General features: G+C 39.4%; 1 protein-coding gene across 1 annotated transcript in view; it reads left to right on the top strand.

Moving 5' to 3' along the window:
• LOC126267270 (nuclear pore complex protein Nup153-like) overlaps positions 1 to 26,591 on the top strand; it is an 84,966-nt gene that overhangs the window by 17,092 nt on the left and 41,283 nt on the right. Inside the window, exons 3-6 of the mRNA XM_049972339.1 lie at positions 7,213 to 7,461; positions 7,545 to 7,667; positions 7,760 to 7,878; positions 7,953 to 8,066. Coding sequence (XP_049828296.1) covers positions 7,213 to 7,461; positions 7,545 to 7,667; positions 7,760 to 7,878; positions 7,953 to 8,066 — 605 coding nt within the window. The remainder of the gene's footprint in view (positions 1 to 7,212; positions 7,462 to 7,544; positions 7,668 to 7,759; positions 7,879 to 7,952; positions 8,067 to 26,591) is intronic.

Raw genomic sequence — 26,591 nt, forward strand, 5'->3', positions numbered from 1 at the left:
CGAAGTTCCCGTATTGCTTCATAAAGTTTAGCGTGATTTATTGTTTCATACTCAGATTTGAAATCCCTGGTGCTTTGTTGTTCTTCAGTCAGGCATTCGCTTTGTCTATTTCTCCTTGAGGGGTGGGGACCATGGCATTATCAACTTCTTCTGAGTGTATTGGGATTTCTTCAATAGGGGGCTCTAGAGCATCCAACCATTCACTAAAATACTCTACCCAACGTTACAATTTCTCTTGGTTGTCAGTTAGTAATTCCCCATTTTTACTTTTACGTGTATTAATATGCAGCTTAAATGTTGTTCTTTCTGTCAGTTTTCTGGTAGGATTTTATGACATTTGTTTTTTTCAGTTAACTCCAATACTTCAGTCAGCTTTCTTTCCCATTCCCTTTCCTCCTTCTGATGCAATTCCTTCTCTTCTTTCCTTTTGATAATTTCTTGCCGCTACATGTGTATAAGATTTCTCAAACATTTTCTTATAAGCCAGGTTTTTTCTCATAAAGTATTCTCTTCTCTCATCAAATCAGGAATTCTTTGATTGTTTTCCTTCTTTCCCTATCACTACTTCTGCTGCCTTAATGACTGTGTCCCTGCAAGCACTTCATTTCTGATGCAGAGTATTACTTACACTAGAAGCGTTTAGTGCAAGATTTTCAGTAACGTTCTCATAGAGTATGCCTTAACAATTTCTTTATTTTTTAGCTTTGACAGCATATATTTTCTTCGAGGTGTTCCTTTCACTTTTCTTGCATTAGATATTTGAGCATGTAGTTTAGCAATTACATAATGGTGGTCTGAATCCTCATTATTCCTCTGTAGGTATGTATATCTAGTAAGTTTGAGAAATGCCTGCCGTCAATAATTATTGGTCATTTTGGTTTAAGATATGCTGTTTAGGGCTACGTCATTTGCTTCGTAGATCCTTTTGTGTGGGAACATAGTGCTACCTTCAGCTGTATTATGTGCTAGTGCAAATTGAACAACTCTGTGTCTGTTATCATATGTGTATTTGTGGGGGCTATCCTTTCCTATTGCGATGTAGCTTGCATTGCCTGTAATAATAATATACTGTTTCTCTGACAGTATTTTACCTGAAACTTAACTTCACTAATAAAAATATTCATTAAATGTCGCATTCTTCTTTAAGGACAGAGAGTGTAACACATCATTTTCCCTAAAATGATGTTTTAAACTTCAAGTGTTGATATAATTTACTCACAGCAAAGCTTGTTTCTTTGAATTAATCTATCAAGGAGGAAATGAAGTTGCATAAAGATATTACCAGCCAGCATAATGAATTTCAGCATATAAAGAATATAGTAAGGGATGCCCTCGTAAATTTCATTGCAAAATATATATCCAAACACTATGGAGAAGAGCTGTGAAAGATGTATTGCTCCCAGCATAACTTGAAATAATCCTAATTTTATCCATAGATGGTTGAATAAGCTTCTTTCAAGAATTCATCAGGAGTAGAATTGAATTTGTGGTCCTGTGTGGTGATGATGTAGTTCAGTGACCTTAAAATAGGTCAAAAACGAACTGTTGCACTGAAAATCTAAATTGTGTTGTTTATTTATGGAGGAAAAAAGTTGTCCAACTTCATCTACGTAGTTGTTGATTCTGTATCTGTCTGACATCTGTGCTAATGCTGGTGCCCTCTTCACTGTGAACAGTATTTGAGAATATGTAAGAGCTGTCAGATTTTATACTTGACAAGTGTATGATGATCTACATCCATACTCCGCAAGCCACCTGACAGTGTGTGGCGGAGGGTACCTTAAGTACCTCTATCGGTTCTACCTTCTAATGCAGTCTCGTATTGTTTGTGGAAATAAAGTGTGTCAGTATGCCTCTGTGTGGGCTCTTATCTCTCTGATTTTATCCTCATGATCTCTTCACGAGATACACGTAGGAGGGAGCCATATACTGCTTGACTCCTCGGTGAAGGTATGTTCTTGAAACCTCAACAAAAGCCCTTACTGAGCTACTGAGCATCTCTGTCGCAGAGTCTTCCACTGGAGTTTATTTATCATCTCTGTAATGCTTTCGCAATAACTAAATGATCCTGTAACAAACCACGCTACAGATCCCACAGCGGTGAGCAGTATTCAAGCAGTGGGCGAACAAGTGTAATGTAACATACTTCCTTTGTTTTCAGACGGCGTTTCCTTAGGATTCCTCCAATGAATCTCTGTCTGGCATCTGCTTTATCGACATAGTGTTTTGTAGTATGAATATGATTTTGTTCTCACTGTATTTCTTTCTCACAATTTTTAACCTTCTGCATTCATCAGCCCATAATATTTTCATCCTGGATCTTAAATTTGTCCTGAAGACTTGCGCCACTCAAATTTTATATTTGAAGGTTTTGTTGTAATTTCAAGTTCTGCAAAACCCTTCGTACCACTTGGTCCCAGCTTGTTGTTGTTGTTGTTGTTGTTGTTGTTGTTTTTGTTGTTATCTTCAGTCCAGAGACTGGTTTGATGCAGCTCTCCATGCTACTCTATCCCTTGCAAGCTTCTTCATCTCCCAGTACCTACTGCAACCTACATCCTTCAGAATCTGCTTAGTGTATTCATCACTTGGTCTCCATCTATGATTTTTACCCTCCACACTTCCCTCCAATACTAAATTGGCGATCTCTTGATGCCTCAGAATATGCCCCACCAACCGATACCTTCTTCTAGTCAATTTCTGCCACAAATTTCTTTTCTCCCCAATCTGATTTAATACTTCCTATATAGTATGTGATCTACCCATCTAATCTTCAGCATTCTTCTGTAGCACCACATTTTGAAAGCTTCTATTCTCTTCTTGTCCAAACTATTTATTGTCCATGTTTCACTTCCATACATGGCTACACTCAGTACAAATACTTTCAGAAACGATTTTCTGCCATTTAAATCTATACTCGATGTTGACAAATTTCTCTTTTTCAGAAACGCATTTCTTGCCATTGCCAGTCTACATTTTATATCCTCTCTACTTCAACCATTATTAGTTATTTTGCTCCCCTAATAGCAGAGCTCATTTAGTACTTTAAGCGTCTCATTTCGTAATCTAATTCCTGCCGCATCACCCAATTTAATTTGACTATATTCCGTTATCCTTGTTTAGCTTTTGTTGATGTTCATCATCTTATATCCTCCTTTCAAGACACTGTTCATTCCGTTCAGCTTCTCTTCGAGGTCCTTTGCTCTCTCTTACAGAATTACAATGTCATCAGCAAACATCAAAGTTTTATTTCTTTTCCATGGATTTTAATACCTACTCTGAATTTTTCTTTTGTTTCCTTTACTGCTTGCTCAATATACAGATTGAATAACATCAGGGAGAGACTACATCCCTGTCTCACTCCCTTCCCAACCACTGCTTCCCTTTCATGCCACTCTTATAACTGCCATCTTGTTTCTGTACAAATTGTAAATAGCCTTTCGCTCCGTGCATTTTACCCGTCACCTTCAGAATTTGAAAGAGATTATTCCAGTCAACATTGTCAAAAGCTTTCTCTAAGTCTACAAATGCTAGAAAAGTAGGCCTGCCTTTTCTTAATCTATTTTCTAAGATAAGTCGTAGGGTCAGTATTGCCTCACATGTTCCAACATTTGTACAGAATCCAAATTTATCTTCCCCGAGGTCGGCTTCTACCAGTTTTTCCATTCGTCTGTAAAGAATTTGTGTTAGTATTTTGCAGCCGAGACTTATTAAACTGATAGTTCAGTAATTTTCACATCTGTCAACACATTATTATATTCTTCTTGAAGTCTGAGGGTATTTTGCCTGTCTCATACATCTTGCTCACCAGATGGTAGAGTTTTATCAGGACTGGCTCTCCCAAGGCTGTCAGTAGTTCTAATGGAATGTTGTCTACTCCCGGGGCCTTGTTTCGACTTACGTCTTTCACAGCAGTTTCAAACTCTAGACGCAGTATCATATCTCGCATTTCATCCTCATCTACATCCTCTCCCATTTTAATAATATTGTCCTCAAGAACGTCACCCTTGCATAGGACCTCTATATACTCCTTCCACCTTTCTGCTTTCCCTTCTTTGCTTAGAATTAGGTTTCCATCTGAGCTCTTAGATATTCATGGAAGTAGTTCTCTTTTCTCCAAAGGTCTCTTTAATTTTCCTGTAGGCAGTATCTATCTTACCCCTAGTGATATGGGCCTCTACATCCTTACATTTGCGCTCTAGCCATTCCTGCTGAGCTATTCCTTGCATCTGTCCTCTAGCCATTCCTGCTTAGCCATTTTGTACTTCCTGTTGTCCCATTTTGAGACGTTTGTATTCATTTTCACTTGCTTCATTCCAGCATTTTTGTATTTTCTCCTTTCATCAATTAAATTCAGTATCTCTTCCGTTACCCAACAATTTCTATTCGCCCTCATCTTTTTACCTACTTGATCCTGTGCTACCTTCACTATTTCATCTCTCAAAGCTACCCATTCTTCTTCTAGTGTATTTCTTCCCCCATTCTTGTCAGCCGCTCCCTAATGCTGTCCGTGAAGCTCTCTACAACCTCTGGTTTAATCATTTTATCCAGGTCCCATCTCCTCAAATTCTTACCTTTTTACAGTTTCTTCAGCTTCAACCTACAGTTCACAACCAGTAGATTGTGGTCAGAGTCCACATCTGCACCTGTAAATGTATTACAATTTAAAACATGGTTCCTGAATCTCTATCTTACCATTATAAAATATATCTGAGACCTTCCAGTCTCTCCAGACTTCTTCCATGTATACAGCCTTCTTTCATGATTCTTGAACCAAGTGTTAGCTACGATTAAATTATGCTCTGTGCAAAATTCTACCAGGTGGCTTCCTCTTTCATTCCTTACTCCCATTCCATATTCACCTACTACATTTCCTTCTCTTCCTCTTCCTACTGCCAAGTTCCAGTCACCCATGACTATTAAATTTTTGTCTCCCTTCACTGTCTGAATAATTTCTTTTATTTCATCATACATTTCATAATTCTCTTCATCATCTGCGAATCTAGTTGGCATATAAACATGTACTACTGTGGTAGGCATGGGCTTCGTATCATTTGGCCACAATAATGTGTTCACTATGCTGTTTGTAGTAGTTTACCAGCATTTCTATTTTCCTATTCATTATTAAACCTACTCCTGCTTTACCCCTATTTGATTTTGTGTTTATAACCCTGTATTCACCTGACCAGAAGTCTCGTTCATCCTGCCACCGAACTTCACTAATTCCCACTATATCTAACTTTAACCTATCCATTTCCCTTTTTAAATTTTCTAACCTACCTGCCCGATTAAGGGATCTGACATTCCACACTCCGTTCCATAGAATTCCAGTTTTCTTTCTCCTGATAACAACGTCCTCCTGAGTGGTCCCCACTCGGAGATCCGAATGGGGGACTATTTTACCTCCGGAATATTCTACCCAAGAGGACGCCATCATCATTTAACCATATAGTAAAACTGCATGCTCTAGGGAAAAATTACGGCTGTAGTTCCCCCCTTGCTTTCAGCCATTCCCAGTACCAGCACAGCAAGGCCGTTTTGGTTAATGTTGCAAGGCCAGATCAGTCAATCATCCAGACTGTTGCCCCTGCAACTACTGAAAAGGCTGCTGCCCCTCTTCAGGAACCACACGTTTGTCTGGCCTCTCAACAGATACCCCTCCGTTGTGGTTGCACCTAGGGTACAGTTATCTTTATCGCTGAGGCACGCAAGCCTCCCCACCAATGGCAAGGTCCATGGTTCATGGACCCAGCATAGTTTAGTTTTATTCTTCACAGGAAGTGGCATTATCAGTTAAGTCAATCAGGTGAACTGAACCTACCAGTATTGGATGTCAACTTCATCCTGTAACTCAATGATGTGTGACATAATATGTAGTCAAATAGAGTGAGAATAGAATGCTGACAATATTTCTTTTTGGTCTGTATTATTTTTTGTACTTCAGATCTGTATCTTAGCGTGAGGTCTAGGTTATATCGGACGATGACGGTCGGGTTGGAAAGGCCAGTGAATCTTATTATCAAATCTAAACTGTGATGACCTACTGATGTGTAGCATATAATATGATTGGATAAATAAGAAAGAGCTACTCATCAGGCAGCAGTGGGAGCGTGCGCGCGCGTGCCCACACACACACACACACACACACACACACACACACACACACACACAGGCTTAACTTACACAGGCTTTCAGAGCGAGTGGCGCTTATTCTGGCAGAAGAGGTGAAGGGGAAGGAATAGGTGCGAAGGAAAACTACTGGAGTGGCTTAGAAAAGGGGTACAATTAGACCATTAATGTGACCTGCATTTTGTGGTCAGTGCAATTGTTGTAGAAAAATTTTGTGAATAAAAGTATTGATGATTTACCGTAGACATATGAAAGAATTAAGTGTGGACTATGACCTATGTAGTAGTATTACATAATAATTTAAAAATGAAAGTTCTATCCCAATAAGTTGTAGCAAAATATAAATGGAAAATGTGAAGCAGAGAACAGCGTAGTTACAGATTTCAAGTAAATGTTTTGGTTGTTCACAAAATCGAATGAAAAGTGTGGGAAGGTGCCAAATGTCAAAGAGCACCACCCTGTGTCAGTTGCCCCTAAGACTCTCCCTACCTTACTTCCCCCTGCCCAGTTCCAGCCCTAAAGAAGGAATAAATCTTTTATTGGAAATGCTGTTATATCATTAGGATTCCTTTAATATTGGTAATTCCTAGCCATATTTTTTCATTTTTAATAAAATTTTCTCAGGATTTAGTCAAAGTAATCATGGTCATAGTGTGTAGCAGTCGAATCTAGTAGCTGCTAAAGCAATAAGTGCCAGAAATACCCCCCACTCCTGACTCTTCTTTTGGGTTATATCAGAGCATGTATGAAGACTTGTTATTGACATTTAGTTTTCATATAATAATGGCAGTATTCGGCAAATAAATGATTTGAGTTCAAGGCAATGCTGCTATGTAAAATAAACCCAGTCTCTCTCTCTCTCTCTCTCTCTCTCTCTCTCTCTCTCTCTCTCTCTCTCTCTCTCTCTGTGTGTGTGTGTGTGTGTGTGTGTGTGTGTGTGTGTGTGTTTTCTGTACATTAATTGCATTGAGCCATACCATCCAGCATTTGAAAATGGGAGTTTTTGTTTGTGTGCATGATGTTATTGTTATTTTAATTAGTATATTTTGGAAACTTACTTTTATTTCATGTTCTCCTTTGTTACAGCATTGGTGGCAGAAAGACCAGAGGCTGAATCGAGATATTCTCCTCAAAGGATTATTGATGATCCAGTACCTGGCCCTAGTGGCCTTAACAAACAGCAAATTAAATTAAATGCCGTAGCATCAGCAGGCCTTACAACTGATGGAATTAGTTCTGTCAGAGAGCATCGAAACATCAGGCCACGTCCATCTCTGTCAACTTATATAAACCAATCTACTGTCAGCTCAGGAAGTGTTGACAGAAAAATAAATGGTATGACTGCAGACTTCTGTAATTTCAGCTGTGTTCATATTAGGTTTTTTCATTTCTGTAATGTACTTCTTGCCTTTGTGTAGGAGATGATGTGTCGGAGAGTAGTGAATCGACAAGTGGATGCTCATCTCTCCCACACCGTGTGACTCATCAGACATCCATTAATAATAGCGCATCAAATACAAAAAGAATCTTTGACAACACGAGTAAGCTTATATTTTGTTTCATGTTATGACGCGTTTTAAGTGTGTGTTTAGTGTTTTGCTTGTTATTGGCATGATATTCATTTTATTTTCAGCTCCCACGAACAGCAGGAGATTACTGTTACTTAATCGTACACGCAGTCCAAGAATGAACACTCCTTTGAACAGGAGGAGAAGTTTATTTAATGTATCAGCATTTGGGTCTCCAAGTTTGGTTGGTATAGTTTAACATTGTAATTTTTGTTGTTTATATAAGCAATGCTGTAATGATTTCCCCTTTCATTCAAGGAATCGGATACCTCACTTTCAAGATCAGCTGTCATTAATTCACCATTTTATGCCGGGCGGACTGGTTACGGAGGTGCATCAGCATACAGACGCAGTCACGACTTTACGCCCGAGGTAAATAGTCATGATATAACTAGTTACTTTAACAGCTTTCACCCTACAAAACATGCAGGCGCAACACAATGTAACTCACTGCTAAGCTTATGTTCAGATTGCATGATATTGCAATAATCTACTGTGATTCACCATTTCTGGGTAGAGTCCTCAACATCCCAAAAATTAATTTGGGCGTTAATTATTGTGGTATTCTGTGGGTGGGGTTTTTTTGCAGAGGGCATGGCATACAATTATCATTTATGGAAGGAGGAAGGGAAAAAATTCTCAACTTCAGTGACTCTCTCACTCTCAACTCTATCTTACATCATTTTCATTTCAGAAAATGATAGTAATGTAACATATCTCACAGCGGTTGGGAGAATGACTTAATCTTGTAATGTCAGTAGTGTGGGTATATGAATTTGAACAATAACAGTGGAGCAATGCCTCTGTTCTTGCAGTGCTATCATGGAATCAATTACTAATTTTCCTGCCATGGCTACTCTGAAACGAAACTAATTTTTTTGTCACCTGTAACTGTGATTTGGTATTTTTGTGTTGCACATCTAGCAATGTGTCTCAGTGGTTAAGGCACTGAACATACATTTGGAACAGGAAAGTGTAAATATCTGTTAAGGTTTTCAGTGGGCCCATAAATCAATAAAGGAGAAGCCACATATGATTCTTTTGAAAAGTATATGGTCAATATCTTTCTATATCCTTTTCATATTGATCATGTGTGCTGTTACGATCTTTCTTTTTCATTTTGTAACATACCTGCAAGTTATCTGGGCATGCCATGAAATATTTGGATTTACACTGAAGAGCCAAAGAAAGTCATGTACGTGCCTAATATTGTGTAGGGCCACACGAGCATGCAGAAGTGCCGCAACCGTGGTATGGACTCTACTAATGTCTGAAGTAGTGCTAGAGGGAATTGACGCCATGAATCCTCCAGGGCTGTCCATAAATCTGTAATAGTACAAGAGGGTGGAGATCTCTTCTGAACAGCATGTTGCAAGGCATCCCAGACAAGCTCAATAATGTTAATGTCCGAGGAGTTTAGTGGGCAGCAGAAGTGTTTAAACTCAGAAGAGTGTTCCTGGAGCCACTCTGTAGCAATTCTGGGTATGCGGGGTGTCGCATTGTCCTGCTGGAATTGCCCAAGTCCGTCAGAATGTACAATGGACATGAATGGATGCAAGTGATCAGACATGAGGCTTATGTATGTGTCACCTGTCAGAGTTGTATCTACATGTATCAGGGGTCCCATATCACTCCAGCTTCACATGCTCCACACTGTTACAGATACAATTTGAAATAAGACTCCTGCACCTGGGCAACATGTTTCCAGTCATCAACAATCCAGTGTCAGTGTTGATGGGCCCAGGCAAGATGTAAAGCTTTGTGTCATGTGGTCATCAAGGGTACATGAGTGGGCCTTCGGCTGTGAAAACCCATATTGATGATGTCTTGCTGAAAGTTTCACACGCTGACATTTGTTGATGGCCCAGGATTGAAACCTGCAACAATTTTTGGAAGGATTGCACTTCTGTCACTTTGAACAATTCTCTTGAGTCAGGTTGGTTCCATTCTAGCACTATCTTTTTCTGACCCCAGTGATGTTGGAGATCTGATGTTTTACCAGATTCCTGATATTCACGGTACACTTGTGAAATGGTCGTACAGGAAAATCCCCACTTGATCACTACCTCTGAGATGCTGTGTGCCATCGGTCGTGCACCAACTGTAACGTCACGTTCAAACTTGCTTAAATCTTGATAACCTGCCACTTGCAGCAGCAGTAACCGATGTAACAACTGCGCAAGTCCCTTTTTGTCTTATGTAGGTGTTGCCAACCACAATGCCGTATTCCGGCTGTTTACATATATATCTGTATTTGAATAAGCATGCTTATACCAGTTTCTTCGGTGCTTCAGTGTATGGTGATGTTGGTCTTCTTCTTTTTCGTTTTCCACATTCTGCGTATAGATGCCATATCAGTTTGGAATTTTTAAAATTGATGTTATTCTGAGAAGAAAACATTTTGTCAGTACTTGAACAAACAGGTTTGTCAGTAGTCAAACAATCAGAAAAAGGAAACCCTGCAGTCAAGCCCTGAAGACCATGTGACAGTCAGTCAGCCCCTGTATCCTTCTCATCCATGCATCAGCTGTGGCGTGGAGTGTCATGAAGTTGGCACATGGCAAACTCGGAAGTTGTGGACATATATTCCTACTTATGTTTGTTCATCTGAAAATTCATGATGTGCGTTTCCTCCTTTACCCCACAGAACTAACTACTTGTAAGCTTGAACAGTGACTTCATTAGTTACCTGTTCCCTGGATCATGTGACCTGTCATTGAAATGATGTGGAATGAGTCACTTTGAAGAGAGACACTGTAATTTGGTGCATGTAAAAGTGTAATATTGATTATGTAGTAGTGCTGGCGACAGCAGAGTTTCCTCCAGTTATTAGGAAACACAGTAAGTTCAAATAGGCATATAGAGCTTACTACCTTATTTTTATGAGAAATTCAGATTTTATCATAGTTTTGTGTACTCTATAGGGAATAAAAGTAACAGAAAGAAGAAAATTTTCTCAAATCTACTGTTACCTTTTGAATTCTTGGCAATTAAACATCGAAATTCATAATAGTGAATTATGTATAAAACTGGCTTTGTGTGTAGGAGAATGTGAGCAGACTTTTTTCTGAAAGGATAAAAGTGTCTCTGTCTATATTCCACAAGCCCCATTACGGTTGTTGCAGAGAATATTTTGTGAACCAGTGTCACTTCTCCCTTTTCTTCTTCCAGTCACATAAGGTTCACAGAAGGGACGATTGCTGGTAAGCCTCTGTGTGGACACGAATCTCTCTAATTTTATCTTCATGGTCTTTTTGCAAGCTATACATAGGAGGGGTAAGCAGTATATTGGTTAACTCTTCCAGGAACATACTCTCCGAACTCGTTAATGATAGATCATACTGCAATGCAGAATGCCTCTCTTGCGACGTCAGTCACGGGAGTTGGCTGAGCATCTCTGTGATACTCTCATGCTTACTAAATGAATCTGTAATGAAACATGCTGCTCTTTGCATCTTTTCTGTTTCTTCTGTTAATCCTACCTGGTATGGACATGCTATATACAAGTATTGGTGGTCAGGTGCGTGTTCCTTAAGCTACTTCCTTTGTGATGGACTATGTTTTCTGAGGAATAATGAATCCCAGTCCGCCATCTGCCTTGCCTGCACTTCATTTTATTGTGGTTGTTCAACTTCAAATCACTCTGTATGCATAGTCCTAGATGTTTTATGGAAGTAACTGCTTCCAGTGATTCTCACAGTTGTTTAATTACACAATAGCAGATCTACTATATATTCACAGTTACATTTGTTTTTGTTGTGTGTCAGTTGCCACTCCCTGTGGAAAGCATTGATCCTCTGCAAGGCTTGCTGCATTTCACAACAATTTTTGAACATTGCGACTTCTCTGTGTATGACAGCATCATTAGTGAAAAGCCTCCTGGAACTTCGATGTTATCTACTAAGTAATACATTTTTGAAGACTTCTCTCCATTCAGAATGTTATTCTGTGTTCTGTGTGCAAGAAACTCTTTAGTACAATGGCACAGTTGTCTGATGTTCCATGTGCTCTTATTTTATTCATTAGGTGGCAGTGCAGAGCTTTATCAAATGCTGGAAGTCAAGGAATGCGGCATGAACCTGGATGCCAGCACCTGCTGCTTTCTACATCTTGTGAATGAGCAGAACAAACTGGGTTTCAAATGATTGTTGTTGAAGGAACCCATGTTGGTTCCTAGAGAGGAGACTTTCAGTATCTGGAAATGTCACAGTAATCAAGCATAAATTTGACAACATATCAGTGTCAGAGATTGGGCCTATACTTTTGTGTGTCTGTTCAGTGACAGGAATGACCTGTGCTTTTTTCCAATCATTAGGAACCGTTAATTCCCCCACGGACTTAGGTTACTGTACTGCTAGAAAAGGGGCAAGTTCATTTGCATATTCCGTGTAGAATCAGATGGGTATCCCGTCAGATCAAGTGGCCTTTTCTCTGTTGAACGTTTTCAGTGTTTTTCTACCCCTTGGTCACTTATTTTAATATGTCACTTTTTTGCTCATGCATCAGTTTAAATGAAGAACTACAGTGTGATTTTCCTACGTGAAACAGTTTTGGAAAATGACATTTGGTATTTTGGCCTTTTCTGTATTGTCATCAGTTTCTGCGCCATTGTAGTCACAGTGTGTCTGTACCAGTCTATTTATTAATATAAGACCAAAACTCCTTGAGATTTTCTGCAAGTCAAGAGATAGAATTTTACTTTTGAATTTGTTGAACACTTCACGAAAGCCCTCCTTACGCTGATTTTTTTATTTGGTTAGTTTTTGTTTATTTGTGAGGCTTTGGCCATGTTCACATTTGCAGCGAAGCTCCCTTTGCTTTTGTAGCATCTTTCTAGCGTGGCTGTTGGGTCAGTGTGAGTCTTCTAGATCCCTCCCAGTTTTGCTTGGCACATACCTCTATAAAGTGTAGTGTATGAGACTCTTGAACTTTGTCCGTTGAATCTCAGTATTGTCAGTGCTGGAGATCAAATTTTCATGTTGGCCAGTCAAGTAAACTGGAGTCTATCTCCTGTTGCTCTTGCTAAACATAAGGATCTTCCTATCTTTCTTTGTATTCCTATTTACAGCTGTACTCAACGATGCTATAATAATCTTATGCTCACTGATTTTCTGTTCTACACTGAGTCAAAAAGTGTGGGTCTGTTTGTCACCAGCCAAGTCTAGTTCATAGGACCAAATTGAGGAACAAATCTCAAAGGTCATGGAATGTGTCAGTACATGAAATTACAACTTATAATTAATAACATATGAGGACAATGTTTATAAACCCCAAAAAAGTCAAGCCATAATTTTAAGTAAATGCAGTCAACAATATAACATAGGAATCTGCTTAATTTTTCAAGTAACTCCTAGACAATAGAAGGGGTGACCCATAAGGAAACTCTCCAGTTTCGATTTGAAAGCACATGGACTACTGCTAAGATTTTTGAATTCTTGTGGTAGCTTATTGAAAACTGATACAGCAGTATACTGCACACCTTTCTGTACAAGAGTTAAGGAAGTGCGATCCAAATGTAGATTGGTTTCCTGCGTAGTATTAACTGAGTGAAAGCTGCTAATTCTTGGGAATAAGCTAACATTGTTAACAAGAAATGACAGTTGAGTGTGTGTGTGTGGGGGGGGGGGGGGGCACTTGTCGAACTGTCACTTACTTCAGATACCGTTCTAGTAGTAAAAATGGCAGCATTCAGTCTTTGAACAAGATCCTGAGTATGGATTTCCCACAACAGTTTACTATCTATCGGGACACCAAGAAATTTGAACTGTTCAGTTTCACTAATCATATGCCCATTCTGTGAAATTAAAAGTGGGGTTTTGTTCAAGTGTGTTTTAGAAACTATAAAAACGGAGGCGCACTGTGATTTGGCATTAGTTATGAACTTATGTCGTGAACTGCTCTATTTGAAACAAAACCAATGTTGCACACACACACACCCTTTAGTCATCAGCAAACAGAAATATTGTAGAATTACCTGTTGTTCTTTATTACCTGCAATTCATTACCTGCATGTCATGTATGTAAATAAGGAACAGGAATGGCACCAACACCGATCCCTAGGGCACCATCCATTTGACTGACCGTCTCCCACTTGGACCCCACATCACAACCATTCTCAACACTGTGAATAATGACCATTTTCTGTCTGTTGTTAAAGTAAGGGGTGAACCAATTGTGAGCTACTCTCCATATTCCATCATGGTTCGACTTTTGGCGTAATATTTTGTGATCAACTCAAACACTTTAGTTAAATCAACAAATATGCCTAGCGTTCAAAAGCTTTTGCTTAAACCATCCAGTACTTCACAGACATCTTCATGAGTCTGTTCCATAATTAATTGCTCAATGTAATTTCCAGACGAGGCACTTAAAACAGTTTCACATGATTCTCTTACCCTATTACCTGTCCTAATCACTCTAGTCTCCCAATCTATAAACAGTAAATGGAAGTCTCCACCTAAAATTATAACACGACCAGGAAATCAACACATGTTCTCCCAAGTTTCCCCCCTCATATGTTCTGCCATTGCCCAGGTGGTGTATAAAAGCATCTGATGACCATATTGGTCCACCTTCGACACTCACCTTCACCCAGATTTTCACATTCTGAGTCTGTTGTAATCTCACTAGATATTATGTTATCGCTTTTATTGCTATAAGCTTGCCTTTACCACCAGCCTTCAGCCTATTTTTGCGTTACACATTTGCAGTTGGAGTTCAGAATTGCATTGCTATTGACACCCTAGTACTATGTGGCCATTGCAACTGCTTATAAGTTAGTCTAGTTCCGGGGTCTTTCCATAGGTCCCAGAAATTTAATTGATGTCTGAACATTTCCTTTCACAGTTCTGCTGTGACAAATACTATCCTGTCTGGACTAAGTATGCATGTTCTCAGGCCTGTGGATGGATTTCTCTATCCTAAAAAACCAATGTGTGCATGCTACACTTACTCTGCTACCCTTATAGCCATTGTTGTAGGGTCCTACATTTGTTCACCTGATAAGTAGCTCTAGAAATGTCGAAGATCATCACAGAATGGTCTCAGCCTCTGGCTTAAGCTGTCCACTTGGCTCCAAACTAGAGGACAGCGCGGCCAGTTGTGAGAAGTGCTACAAAACAATAGCTCTGCTTCCACCATGTGAGTGAAGCTAGCTGCTTCCACCATGTGAGCAAGGCTACCTGTCCTCACCAAACCAGCTAGTGACCTGTATGAACGAACAAGGAATGACCTCTATACCCAGGCAGCATGTGTCATTCATGCCGATGCCAGCCATGATCCAGTGTACTCAATCGCTGCCAGCAGAACCTTCTCCCCATCTTGGGTTGGCTCTATTCAAGTGAAATTCTTTTAAAGTTGTATTTGTGGAAGATGGAAGTAGAATTGCAGCATTACATTACTGCTAAATGGTAATATGCAATTCGCAAAATTATCTGGTGTTAATTATCTGAATCGCATCATTAAGGGGGGGTAGGACGTCAAATGGGACGACTTGGAGCAGGAGAGGCATTACAGGACATTTTAATTTCCACTGTCTATACTTTTACAAATTCATTAAACTTTTGCAACATGACCAGGAAGGATTCAGGATTAGCAGCGGAAGTTCAAAAACTAACAAAATATATATATATTTTCTTTAATATCTGAAATTTCAGCAGGTTTTCACTTATTGGCTGCATTTGTTCCTATAGGTACACTTTTCTTCATAACTAGGAGAGATTCTTTGATGAATTTTGCACAGCATACAAACCATAGTTACAGGTGTATGAAGCTCTAGAATTTCCCAAATCTGTTAAAAATTGAGATAATTAACTATAAAATTTGAGTTTGTTCTAAACATTTGAAGTTTTTTCATAAATTAAATAAATTCTAGAGTTTTTTACACCTGTAAGTATGATTTGTATGCTGTGCAAAATTCATCAAGGAATCAAATGTTAACTTGATGACAATCAGTTGAAGTCTAGGCTGCAACACTTTCAAAAAAATCCTGTTAGAATTTGCAATACTTTCTATCTGGTATCTTCTTTTGCTGCACCATATAATATTTAAATGCTGTCATAACAATCCACTACACCAAAACTACAGCTTTCTAAACAGGCTGGGGCTAAACAGCAAAACTATTGAATCATTTTGGTCACCAATAGACATTGGTTTTACATTTAGTTTGTGTGTGTTAAAATTTTTTGCAGTAAACCAAACAGTCCTTAGGAAAAAATAATTGTCCATGTAATAACACTGTTTTTTTATGAACAGTTAAGAGCTGTTAGAGGTAAATTTATTATAATTAAGAGTAAGTGGAGAGAGGCAGAAACCACCAATTAAAAATTCAGTATTTGTGACAACAGAAAATATGCTGCACTTAGAAATCTGAAATAGTCTTCAGATGACAGGTCGTAAGTAGTAATTTTTCAGGAGATTACAAAACTGGCATCTCTTGATTCCCTAAATGTCACTAAACATATAAATGTGGGATTACCTTGTGGATATATGATTATATTATGGCTGCGTAATATGCAGACTTGGGAAGAGTGTTTTAGTAGAGGAAGAGTGTTTTAGTAGAGGAAGAGTGTTTTAGTAGAGGAAGAGTGTTTTAGTAGAGGAAGAGTGTTTTAGTAGAGGAAGAGTGTTTTAGTAGAGGAAGAGTGTTTTAGTAGAGGAAGAGTGTTTTAGTAGAGGAAGAGTGTTTTAGTAGAGGAAGAGTGTTTTAGTAGAGGAAGAGTGTTTTAGTAGAGGAAGACTGTTTTAGTAGAGGAAGACTGTTTTAGTAGAGGAAGACTGTTTTAGTAGAGGAAGAGTGTTTTAGTAGAGGAAGAGTGTTTTTGTGTGGAGTACATGATAAAATCATTACAAGAGAATAATAGAAAAGAATGGAAGAAATATGGTTTGGCTAATGTCTAAATAACACTGTTCTTTCACAGTAGTACAAACTTTCAGGGATGTTGAACAAAGGCAGATGTTTAAATTTGAGGTAAGAAACCCTAGTTTGGAGACAACAATATGGAAAGTGATGAAGCGAATCGTGATGTGAGATAACTGCCACAGGAATGCAAGGACTTGGAAATCTTTGTTTGTAAGAAGTAACCCAAATGTAATCATACATCTTGAGGGATTGAGACAGAAACCACACTAATACAGAGCAGATGGCATGAAATGTACACTGACAGGGCCAGTCTTGATATAATGGTCAGTAAGACTGCTATCTGTATTTAAAATTTTGAGGGTAAAATCTATCAACCATATAGCACGCAGCACGTTGGAAGGTGACCCTGTACAGGCTTTGATAGGGAAGCAAGTAAGATATAAAGTTTGCTTATGCATGATAACAGAGGTGGAGAAGTGTCCACATTTCCAAGCTGTATTGCTGCAACCAACACTCAGGTTCATTTGACTACAGTACATCATATTATACATTCAAATACCTGAGGAACATAATAAATGTTGTACCTGATATTGAACAGTTTCTCATCTGCTTGAGAAAAATTGAAATTCATGTCTTGATGATGCTGCAGAACTGTACACATAGTCATTTTCCTATGAACCTGATGAAAGATGCTGAACACTTGACACAGCTTCATGAGGACATTGATTAGGGATGAAAGGCATTTTTTATCGCAATTCTGTCAATGCTATTCCAGCCTGTGAACGTGTATGCTTTTCCAAAGAACTATAAGTGTCAGAACAGTGAAATATTTACTGAATGTATGCAACATAAATGCCTCCATTGATAAGTAAAATGAACAAAATGTCTCTTATGGATTTCAGCTAAATTTTGTAACGTTTCACTCATAAAATTTCACTTTCATATACATTAGTGATCATAAAGCAGTTTCTGTTGGGGTTGGTGGTTTTCAGTTTACTTATTATAATTTACTACCATCTGAGTACAAATTGACCAAATTTTATATTTCTTAGCCATTTTGTTCAGAAAATAATGGTATCTGAAAAGTCATAAATGTAGTTTTGAGAAAAGTCAATTTAAAATTCAATATTGCAATTTTAGAATAGTTAATTATGAGAACTACGTACAATTAATGTTTTCTCGCTCCATACAGAGCATCATCTGAATCTTACTAGTCTTCTTTTCTTCTCTTGGTCCATCTTCTTATTTATTTATTTTTTGTGCTTTTTAATTGGCAATTTCTGCCAGTTGGATTGTCTCTTTATCTATTTGCATCGTGGAATTTGTAGTATTTCCACTAGATTTTATGGCCAGTGCATCCAAAAGTTTGGTTTGTTTGTTACACCATCATTGAAGTATAAAACTGAATCATAAATACCAAATTTGAGGGTTGTGATCTGAACAAATACAGATTTTGGTAACAGAGACCAAGTGACAGAATTTATAGATTTATTTACATTATGTGTTTTCCCATGGCAATATTTTTTCAAAGAAGTATCTTTACAAAAATATCTAAATATAGGTCTGTTTAATTTCATTCATTACTGCAGCAGGTAAAGAACTTTTGTAGTCATACATTGCTGTTTTCCTGTACTGGAACCAAGTGTCGGGAACATTTGGGCAAAGAAAATGCTGAGAATTATTGTTTGTGGAAAACTTTTGTGGGGAAAGGTAGCCCATACAGTTTTATTCAGGTTGTCTCAATTCCCAACATTTCTTCTTATCTTCAAGCCATAATAATTCTGTAATTTATTTCTATAATTTATCTATTTCATTGTTTGTCAGGAGATCTTTGCCAACTACCTTCTAACCATCTTCCAGTTCTATTTTTTACTTTCCCCCATTCTATTCATCACATGCCCAATACATCCAATTTGGAAATTGTGACACTAGGACCATTGGGTTCTCTGCACATATCGGGTCCTAAACCTTGCTGTCACCATCCCCTAAATACGGTGTGTATCTAACATCTCTGTTTGCCACTGATCAATTAAAAGTCCTTAGAATTACTGCTGCTTCCATCTCACCACTTGGACCATCATAATTCTTCTGACAGTTGTGTTCGTCCTCTTTCTCAATTCCACTGCCACACGTTATATAGTAGTTGCTTACAATATCTACATCAGTAATCATGCCGGTATTAAATGATGTAGCTGCCACAGTGAAGTGAAGTGTGGCCTATTGTTGCTAGCTGCCATCATAATGTGCACAAATATCACCACATTCACCATCATCACTTTCCTTGAGAGCTGCTTCCTTCACTGAGAGATTATTGACTTCAGCAACAGCAGTTCCAGTAATTTCATTGAAAGTCATAAATTTCGTAGGTGAATTTGGAATGTCAAGCATTGCACAAAAAATTTGCCTGCTTCCATTCTTTTACCAATTGATCTGAGATCATAAACTGGCCTTATATTATTATCATCATACAGAGTATTATTTACCGTTTGATATCTTCGTTGTAGCAGGTGCTTCATGCCTAGCCTGATTCAATGTCAGTTTGGACACAAGCCCTTTATGAAGTCACAGATTCTCTCCCAAAGATATGTCACTAGAACATATTCTGCACACAATATTTTTAGCAGTAAAATAGGAGAGCATGCTGAAGTTAACCACAGTATTTTCAAATGAGTGTTGTCTACACTAGCTGACTGCAACGAGAGATTTTTAAAGATACCACAAGTTCTTGAGGGCTCATTTTCTTTACATCTGACTTATTTGGCCCATGAATTTAATTTACTGTTGCCTATTTATTGCCACTGAATTTTAATTTGGGCAAGAATTTCTTTGTTCATGGCATATTTATAAAAATGTTGAAATCAGAGGAAACGTAAATCAGAACTTCCTTCACTCGTAACAAACTTCAGTAAGTATAAATAAGTGTTCACAAACAATTACAAACATAATTGGAATGAAGAGTATTGATATCAGATTCAGGATAGGAAACCTTGACACGATAAAATAATAGCAGCAGCAAATGGCATACAAGGAACATCAAAATCGGTCAATTTTCTGTGTGTCTATTTTCTTTGTGTGGTGCAAGAAGGAAGGTGTGGCATTTAAATGCCAGACCACACAGAGCATCAGGAAAACAGTCGTAACTCATGAACAAATTGTGGTCTTCATATGAAGCAAAAATGATTTTACAGAGCGAATAGAGGGCTGTTCAAATATGCAAAAATATAAAAATCTATCTTTTGGCCCCTTTGGCTTTTGTTTCCTCTTAAGTGTAATTTTTTCAAGTAGATGAAATCGCTTATTATATTTATCATTTCAGTGTGATACTGAAGCTCTGCAACTTCTCCGTAGCAGAGTATGATAGATTTTAGTGTTACAGGTTTTCTTTGTGGTTTGGATGCTTCCAGGCAACACAAAATCTAGTTCTAGAATCCTTTCTACAACTGTAATATTTTCATGCAAAATTAGCTGTACAATTCGCTTACTGACACTGCAGGCTTTTGCAGTCCGTTCTTGTGTCTTCAGAATGCAGGAGACACACTTTCAGATTCACATTTGAAAATTACTTAACATGGTAAGTTGTACTCCTCAGTATGTTTGGAAGCCCTTCACGTTTATTGCCATCACCTGCGATATTTACTTTCAGATCGCATTAGCAGATGTAGACACACACTAATAACTACACAGTGATCACAAAGTATCACACACAGTTCACTGCAATGAATAATTTTGACCCTATGGATGGAACTGTTTTGTTGCCAGTATGGCAATAGTGCAGTGCAGATGACAGCAGTTACCAATGTTTAGCAGTAACTCATGACTGTGCACTCGGAAAGAGAATAAATCTTATTGGTTGAGTTAGTGGAGGGGTGATGCATGTATGAAGCATTGTTTTCATGTATATTGAAGCAATGGGAACCTTTAGGGAAGCTGAATGGTTGAACCAGGTCAGGTACACCTGTAGGATACGTCTTAGGCACACCAAAACTGTTCCAATAATTAAAAGAAACAAGTCAGATTCAACCACATCGGCGAGGAAGATGTTCTATACATACTCCCAACTTAGCAGAAGTGGTATTTTCTCACATTAATTTGGTCCCTTCCATCATTTCTTGACTGGTTACGCATTAAATGGGTATTGCACAAATAACTGTGGAAAGTAATATAGCAACAGCAACTAAATTACTATTCATAGTGTGAAGGCTTTTACGACCGGATGACATATCTTCGGGTAAACCTTCCGAGATTGTCCTAAATGCATTCTCCGAAAATTATTTCGAGCAGTTAGTCCACGAACCCACGCGAATTGTAAATGGTTGCGAAAACACACTTGACCTCTTGGCCACAAACAATCCAGAGCTGATAGAGAGCATCATGACTGATACAGGGATTAGTGATCACAAGGTCATTGTAGCTAGGCTCAATACCATTTCTTCCAAACCCATCAGAAACAAACGCAAAATAATTTTATTTAAAAAAGCTGATAAAGTGCCACTAGAAGCCTTCCTAAAAGACAATTTCCATTCCTTCCGAACTGACTATGCGAATGTAGACGAGATGTGGCTCAAATTCAAAGATATAGTAGCAGCAGCAATTGAGAGATTCATACCTCATAAATTGGTAAGAGATGGAACGGATCCCCCGTGGTACACAAAAAAGATCCGAACGCTGTTGCAGAGGCAACGGAAAAAGCATGCGAAGTTCAGAAGAACGCGAAATCCCGAAGATGGGCTAAAATTTACAGACGCGCGAAATTTGGCACGTACTTCGATGCGAGATGCCTTTAATAGGTTCCACAACGAAACATTGTCTCGAAATTTGGTAGAAAATCCGAAGAAATTCTGGTCGTATGTAAAATACACAAGCGGCAAGACGCAGTCAATACCTTCGCTGCGCAGTGCCGATGGTACTGTTATCGACGACTGTGCCGCTAAAGCGGAGTTATTGAACGCAGTTTTCCGAAATTCCTTCACCAGGGAAGACGAATGGAATATTCCAGAATTTGAAACACGAACATCTGCTAGTATGAGTTTCTTAGAAGTAGATACCTTAGGGGTTGCGAAGCAACTCAAATCGCTTAATACGGGCAAGTCTTCAGGTCCAGATTGTATACCGATTAGGTTCCTTTCAGATTACGCTGATACTATAGCTCCCTACTTAGCACTCATATACAACCGCTCGCTCACCGATAGATCTGTACCTACAGATTGGAAAATTGCGCAGGTCGCACCAGTGTTTAAGAAGGGTAGTAGGAGTAATCCATTTAACTACAGACCTATATCATTGACGTCGGTTTGCAGTAGGGTTTTGGAGCATATACTGTATTCAAACATTATGAACCACCTCGAAGGGAACGATCTATTGACACGTAATCAGCAGGGCTTCAGAAAACATCGCTCTTGTGCAACGCAGCTAGCTCTGTATTCGCACAAAGTAATGGCCGCTATCGACAGGGGATCTCAAGTTGATTCCGTATTTCTAGATTTCCGGAAAGCTTTTGACACCGTTCCTCACAAGCGACTTCTAATCAAGCTGCGGAGCTATGGGGTATCGTCTCAGTTGTGCGACTGGATTCGGGATTTCCTGTCAGGAAGGTCGCAGTTCGTAGTAATAGACGGCAAATCATCGAGTAAAACTGAAGTGATATCAGGTGTTCCCCAGGGAAGCGTCCTGGGACCTCTACTGTTACTGATCTATATAAATGACCTGGGTGACAATCTGAGCAGTTGTCTTAGACTGTTCGCAGATGATGCTGTAATTTACCGTCTAGTAAGGTCATCCGGAGACCAGTATCAGCTGCAAAGCGATTTAGAAAAGATTGCTGTATGGTGTGTCAGGTGGCAGTTGACGCTAAATAACGAAAAGTGTGAGATGATCCACATGAGTTCCAAAAGAAATCCGTTGGAATTCGATTACTCGATAAATAGTACAATTCTCAAGGCTGTCAATTCAACTAAGTACCTGGGTGTTAAAATTACAAACAACTTCAGTTGGAAGGACCACATAGATAATATTGTCGGGAAGGCGAGCCAAAGGTTGCGTTTCATTGGCAGGACACTTAGCAGATGCAACAAGTCCACTAAAGAGACAGCTTACACTACACTCGTTCGTCCTCTGTTAGAATATTGCTGCGCGGTGTGGGATCCTTACCAGGTGGGATTGACGGAGGACATCGAAAGGGTGCAAAAAAGGGCAGCTCGTTTTGTATTATCGCGTTATAGGGGAGAGAGTGTGGCAGATATGGTAAGCGAGTTGGGATGGAAGTCATTACAGCATAGACGTTTTTCGTCGCGGCGAGACCTTCTTACGAAATTTCAGTCACCAACTTTCTCTTCCGAATGCGAAAATATTTTGTTGAGCCCAACCTACATAGGTAGGAATGATCATCAAAATAAAATAAGAGAAATCAGAGCTCGAACAGAAAGGTTTAGGTGTTCGTTTTTCCCGCTCGCTGTTCGGGAGTGGAATAGTAGAGTGATAGTATGATTGTGGTTCGATGAACCCTCTGCCAAGCACTTAAATGTGAATTGCAGAGTAGTCATGTAGATGTAGATGTAAGGTTGTGGTCCATGAAACTCTTCAGCTCCTAACGTTTTGTCCAGAGCTGCGCTGGACATCTTCAGAGGGGTGTTTCTCCTCTGGATATTCTTGCCGACTGACGGGTTGGACGTCTGAGAGCGACTTATATATTGTAGAAAGTGGGTGTGGCCAGAGTTACACGTGATATGCAGAGATAATCTTTGTCACAGATAAAACTTAACTATCGATCGTAATCTCGTCACAGATAAAACTGTCTAGCAATTCTGTAGTGCTACTGTCCAAATATCTCATGGTCTCTTCTTTCTGATTAAAATTATCCCTATGTTTATATATTTCAATTGCTTCTCTACAAAGCTGTGGTTAATAGTTCGTCGTCGTAGATAAAATTTTTGTTTCGGAAAACTTCACTTGATGATTTCCTGACTGAAAAGCGTGTTCTGCTACAGCCGATTTGTCTGTTTTTCCTAATCGGCAAAGACTTCTGTGTCCTTTTAACCATGTATTTACGCTTCTCTTTTTTGTTCCAATATAAACTTTACCACATTTACACGGAATTTTATATACGCCACTGGCTGATTGAGGAGCGCGTTTATCTTTTAGACTGGAGAACATGACAAACTTTCTTCGTTGGTCTAAAAACAGGTCTCATATCATGTTTACTTAAAATCTTTCCAATCTGATCCGTTACTTTCTTTATAAATTACTGGAATACTCCCTTTCAAATTCTGAAGGTGGCAGGGGTAAAATACAGGGAGCGAAAGGCTATTTACAATTTGTACAGAAACCAGATGGCAGTTATAACAGTCGAGGGGCATGAAAGGGAAGAAGTGTTTGGGAAGGGAGTGAGACAGGGTTGTAGCCTCTCCCCGATGTTATTCAATCTGTATATTGAGCAAGCAGTAAAGGAAACAAAAGGAAAATTTGGAGTAGGTATTAAAATCCAGGGAGAAGAAATAAAAAACTTTGAGGTTCGCCGATGACATTGTAATTCTGTCAGAGCCAGCAAAGGACTTGGCAGAGCATTTGAACGGAATGGACAGTGTCTTGAAAGGAGGATATAAGATGAACGTCGACAAAAGCAAAACGAGGATAATGGAATGTAGTCAAATTAAATCGGGTGATGCTGAGGGAATTAGACTAGGAAATGAGACACTTAAAGTAGTAAAGGAGTTTTGCTATTTGGGGAGCAAAATAACTGATGATGGTCCAAGTAGAGAGGATATAAAATGTAGACTGGCAATGGCAAGGAAAGCGTTTTTGAAGAAGAGAAATTTGTTAACACGGAGTATAGATTTAAGTGTCAGGAAGTCGTTTCTAAAAGTATTTTTATGGGGTGTAGCCATGTATGGAATTGAAACATGGTCAATAAATAGTTTGGACAAGAAGAGAATATAAGCTTTTGAAATGCGGTGCTACAGAAGAATGTATAAGATTAGGTGGGTAGATCTCATAACTAATGAGGAGGTATTGAATAGGATTGGGGAGAAGAGGGCTTTGTGTCACAACTTGACAAAAAGAAGGGACCGGTTGGTAGGGCATGTTCCGAGGCATGAAGCGATCACAAATTTAGCATTGGAGGGCAGTGTGGAGGGTAAAAATCGTAGAGGGAGACCAAGAGATGAATACACTAAGCAGATTCAGAAGGATGTAGGTTGCAGTAGGTACTGGTAAATGAAGGAGCTTGCACAGGATAGATTTTTAGAGATGGGTGTGGCTGTTTTTAATATTTCACACCACATATGGCAACCCCATGGTTCTTAAGCTGGGGACTGATGGACACCGCTGGACCTTTTTACCAAAAGCTCCGGGCATGCCTCAACGACCGCTGTGGGGATGGCGATGGAATATTGTGTATCACAGGGAACATGTATCTTTGCTTAACTTCCCATATCGTGAGAATGGTAAAATCTCTCAGTATCAAGGTGTGCTGCATGGTGATGAGATGCATGGCTGTCAAAGTAGAACAGTCATTAGTGGGCAACTTCTGGGGAACCTGCCGTACCTCAGTTTTTTAAAGTTTCCTCAGGTACGCATGGCTCTGTCTGGATAGACCCTTGTTTCCAAAGCTGTTTGTGGGACCAACTAACCAGTCAAAGTGGGTGGATTTTCTTAGGAAATCGCACAAATTGGGTGATTGCTATCGTTGAGATGCACAACTCTCTCAACTCGTATGGTCATGTGCTGTTATACCACGGACATGGATGAAGCAGAACTGAACCAAGAATGGACACACATTTGATGGTGGATGTGGAGCAATGAATGCAAAGGATTAATGGAGAAACTGAGACGACTGCCACTTTCATTGTTACCTTTAGTTCTCCAACACTGCCTAAATGTATTGTGGCAGGATTCCTCCAGCTTCAGTTAGGCCTTACTTACCTGATCCTATGTGGTGTTATAAATTCCCGTGTTTTGGCTGCACAGCAGTGAGTTGTGGAGTTGAAGTGACCACTGTGAAGTGTGGAAAGGCAGTCAATGACATTGGGAGTGAACTGCCCGTCTGTCGATCTGCATCAGCTGCTCTGGGAGCCACCCAGTGTGGAGCTGGAACTACCCTGTTTTTGCTGAGAAATGCGAAAGTCAGGAAATTAAAAGTGACCATGTGGATTCCCCACGCCGAAGCAAAACAAGAATATAAGGCAACAAAATCCACTGTCTTTGCTACTTTATATAGTTGCATGGTGTGGAAACCTGTTCCCAAGGTGGACACATCCACCTGTACTTAAACCTGTATATGGCAAAGCAAAGTGAGTGAAGACATAGCAGTCCTGGTGGCAACTTCCTCATATCCTCGAAGGGAATGGGAACACGGAAGGGGTCACAGTGTTGAGGTAAAAAGCTGCCCGGGTGTAATCAGAAGTTATTCTGGCACATCTGACTGCTTAGGGGAACATCATAGTGTTAGATGCCAGATCATCGAACACAGGCATTCGCTTCACTCCCCCTCACTCTAAATGTGCCCCACCTCCCCAGTGCAAAGTGTTGAAATGGCTCCGATACTAGAGTGAAACACAAATGGGTTCAGGTCTCATATGGAGGAACTGAAGCTCCTTGCACAGCAATGCCCCCTGTGTTTGTTAACAAGAAACACTGCAAGGATGACCTGACTGGAAAAAGAGCCAAGGGAGGGGTCACTATGTTGGTCAGTAACGCACACCACTCCCCTGTTCTCCCTGTAGTTACTGAATTGCAAGCAGCCACAGTTGAAAGTCACGTGTGTCGGGTGATCACTGTTCACTCACTTTTACCCCCACAAGATCCCCCCTGCGGGTCCGGGGTAAGAATATTTCCGAGGTATTCCTGCGTGTCATAAGAGACAACTAAAAGGAGTCCCTCCCCCTCAAGGGGGTAGTTTGCGCCTGCATCCGGAGACGGTCGGTTCAGTGACTTACATTTGTGGTCATTTTGGTTTTTCGCTTATTCTGGTTTCTTCTATCCTTTGTTTGTTTCTTTTCTTTGTCCTTCTCCCTCTCTCACTGTGTTCCTTACTTTTTAGCTTA

This window comes from Schistocerca gregaria, chromosome 1 (genome assembly GCF_023897955.1).
Source record: "Schistocerca gregaria isolate iqSchGreg1 chromosome 1, iqSchGreg1.2, whole genome shotgun sequence".
NCBI lineage: Eukaryota > Metazoa > Arthropoda > Insecta > Orthoptera > Acrididae > Schistocerca > Schistocerca gregaria.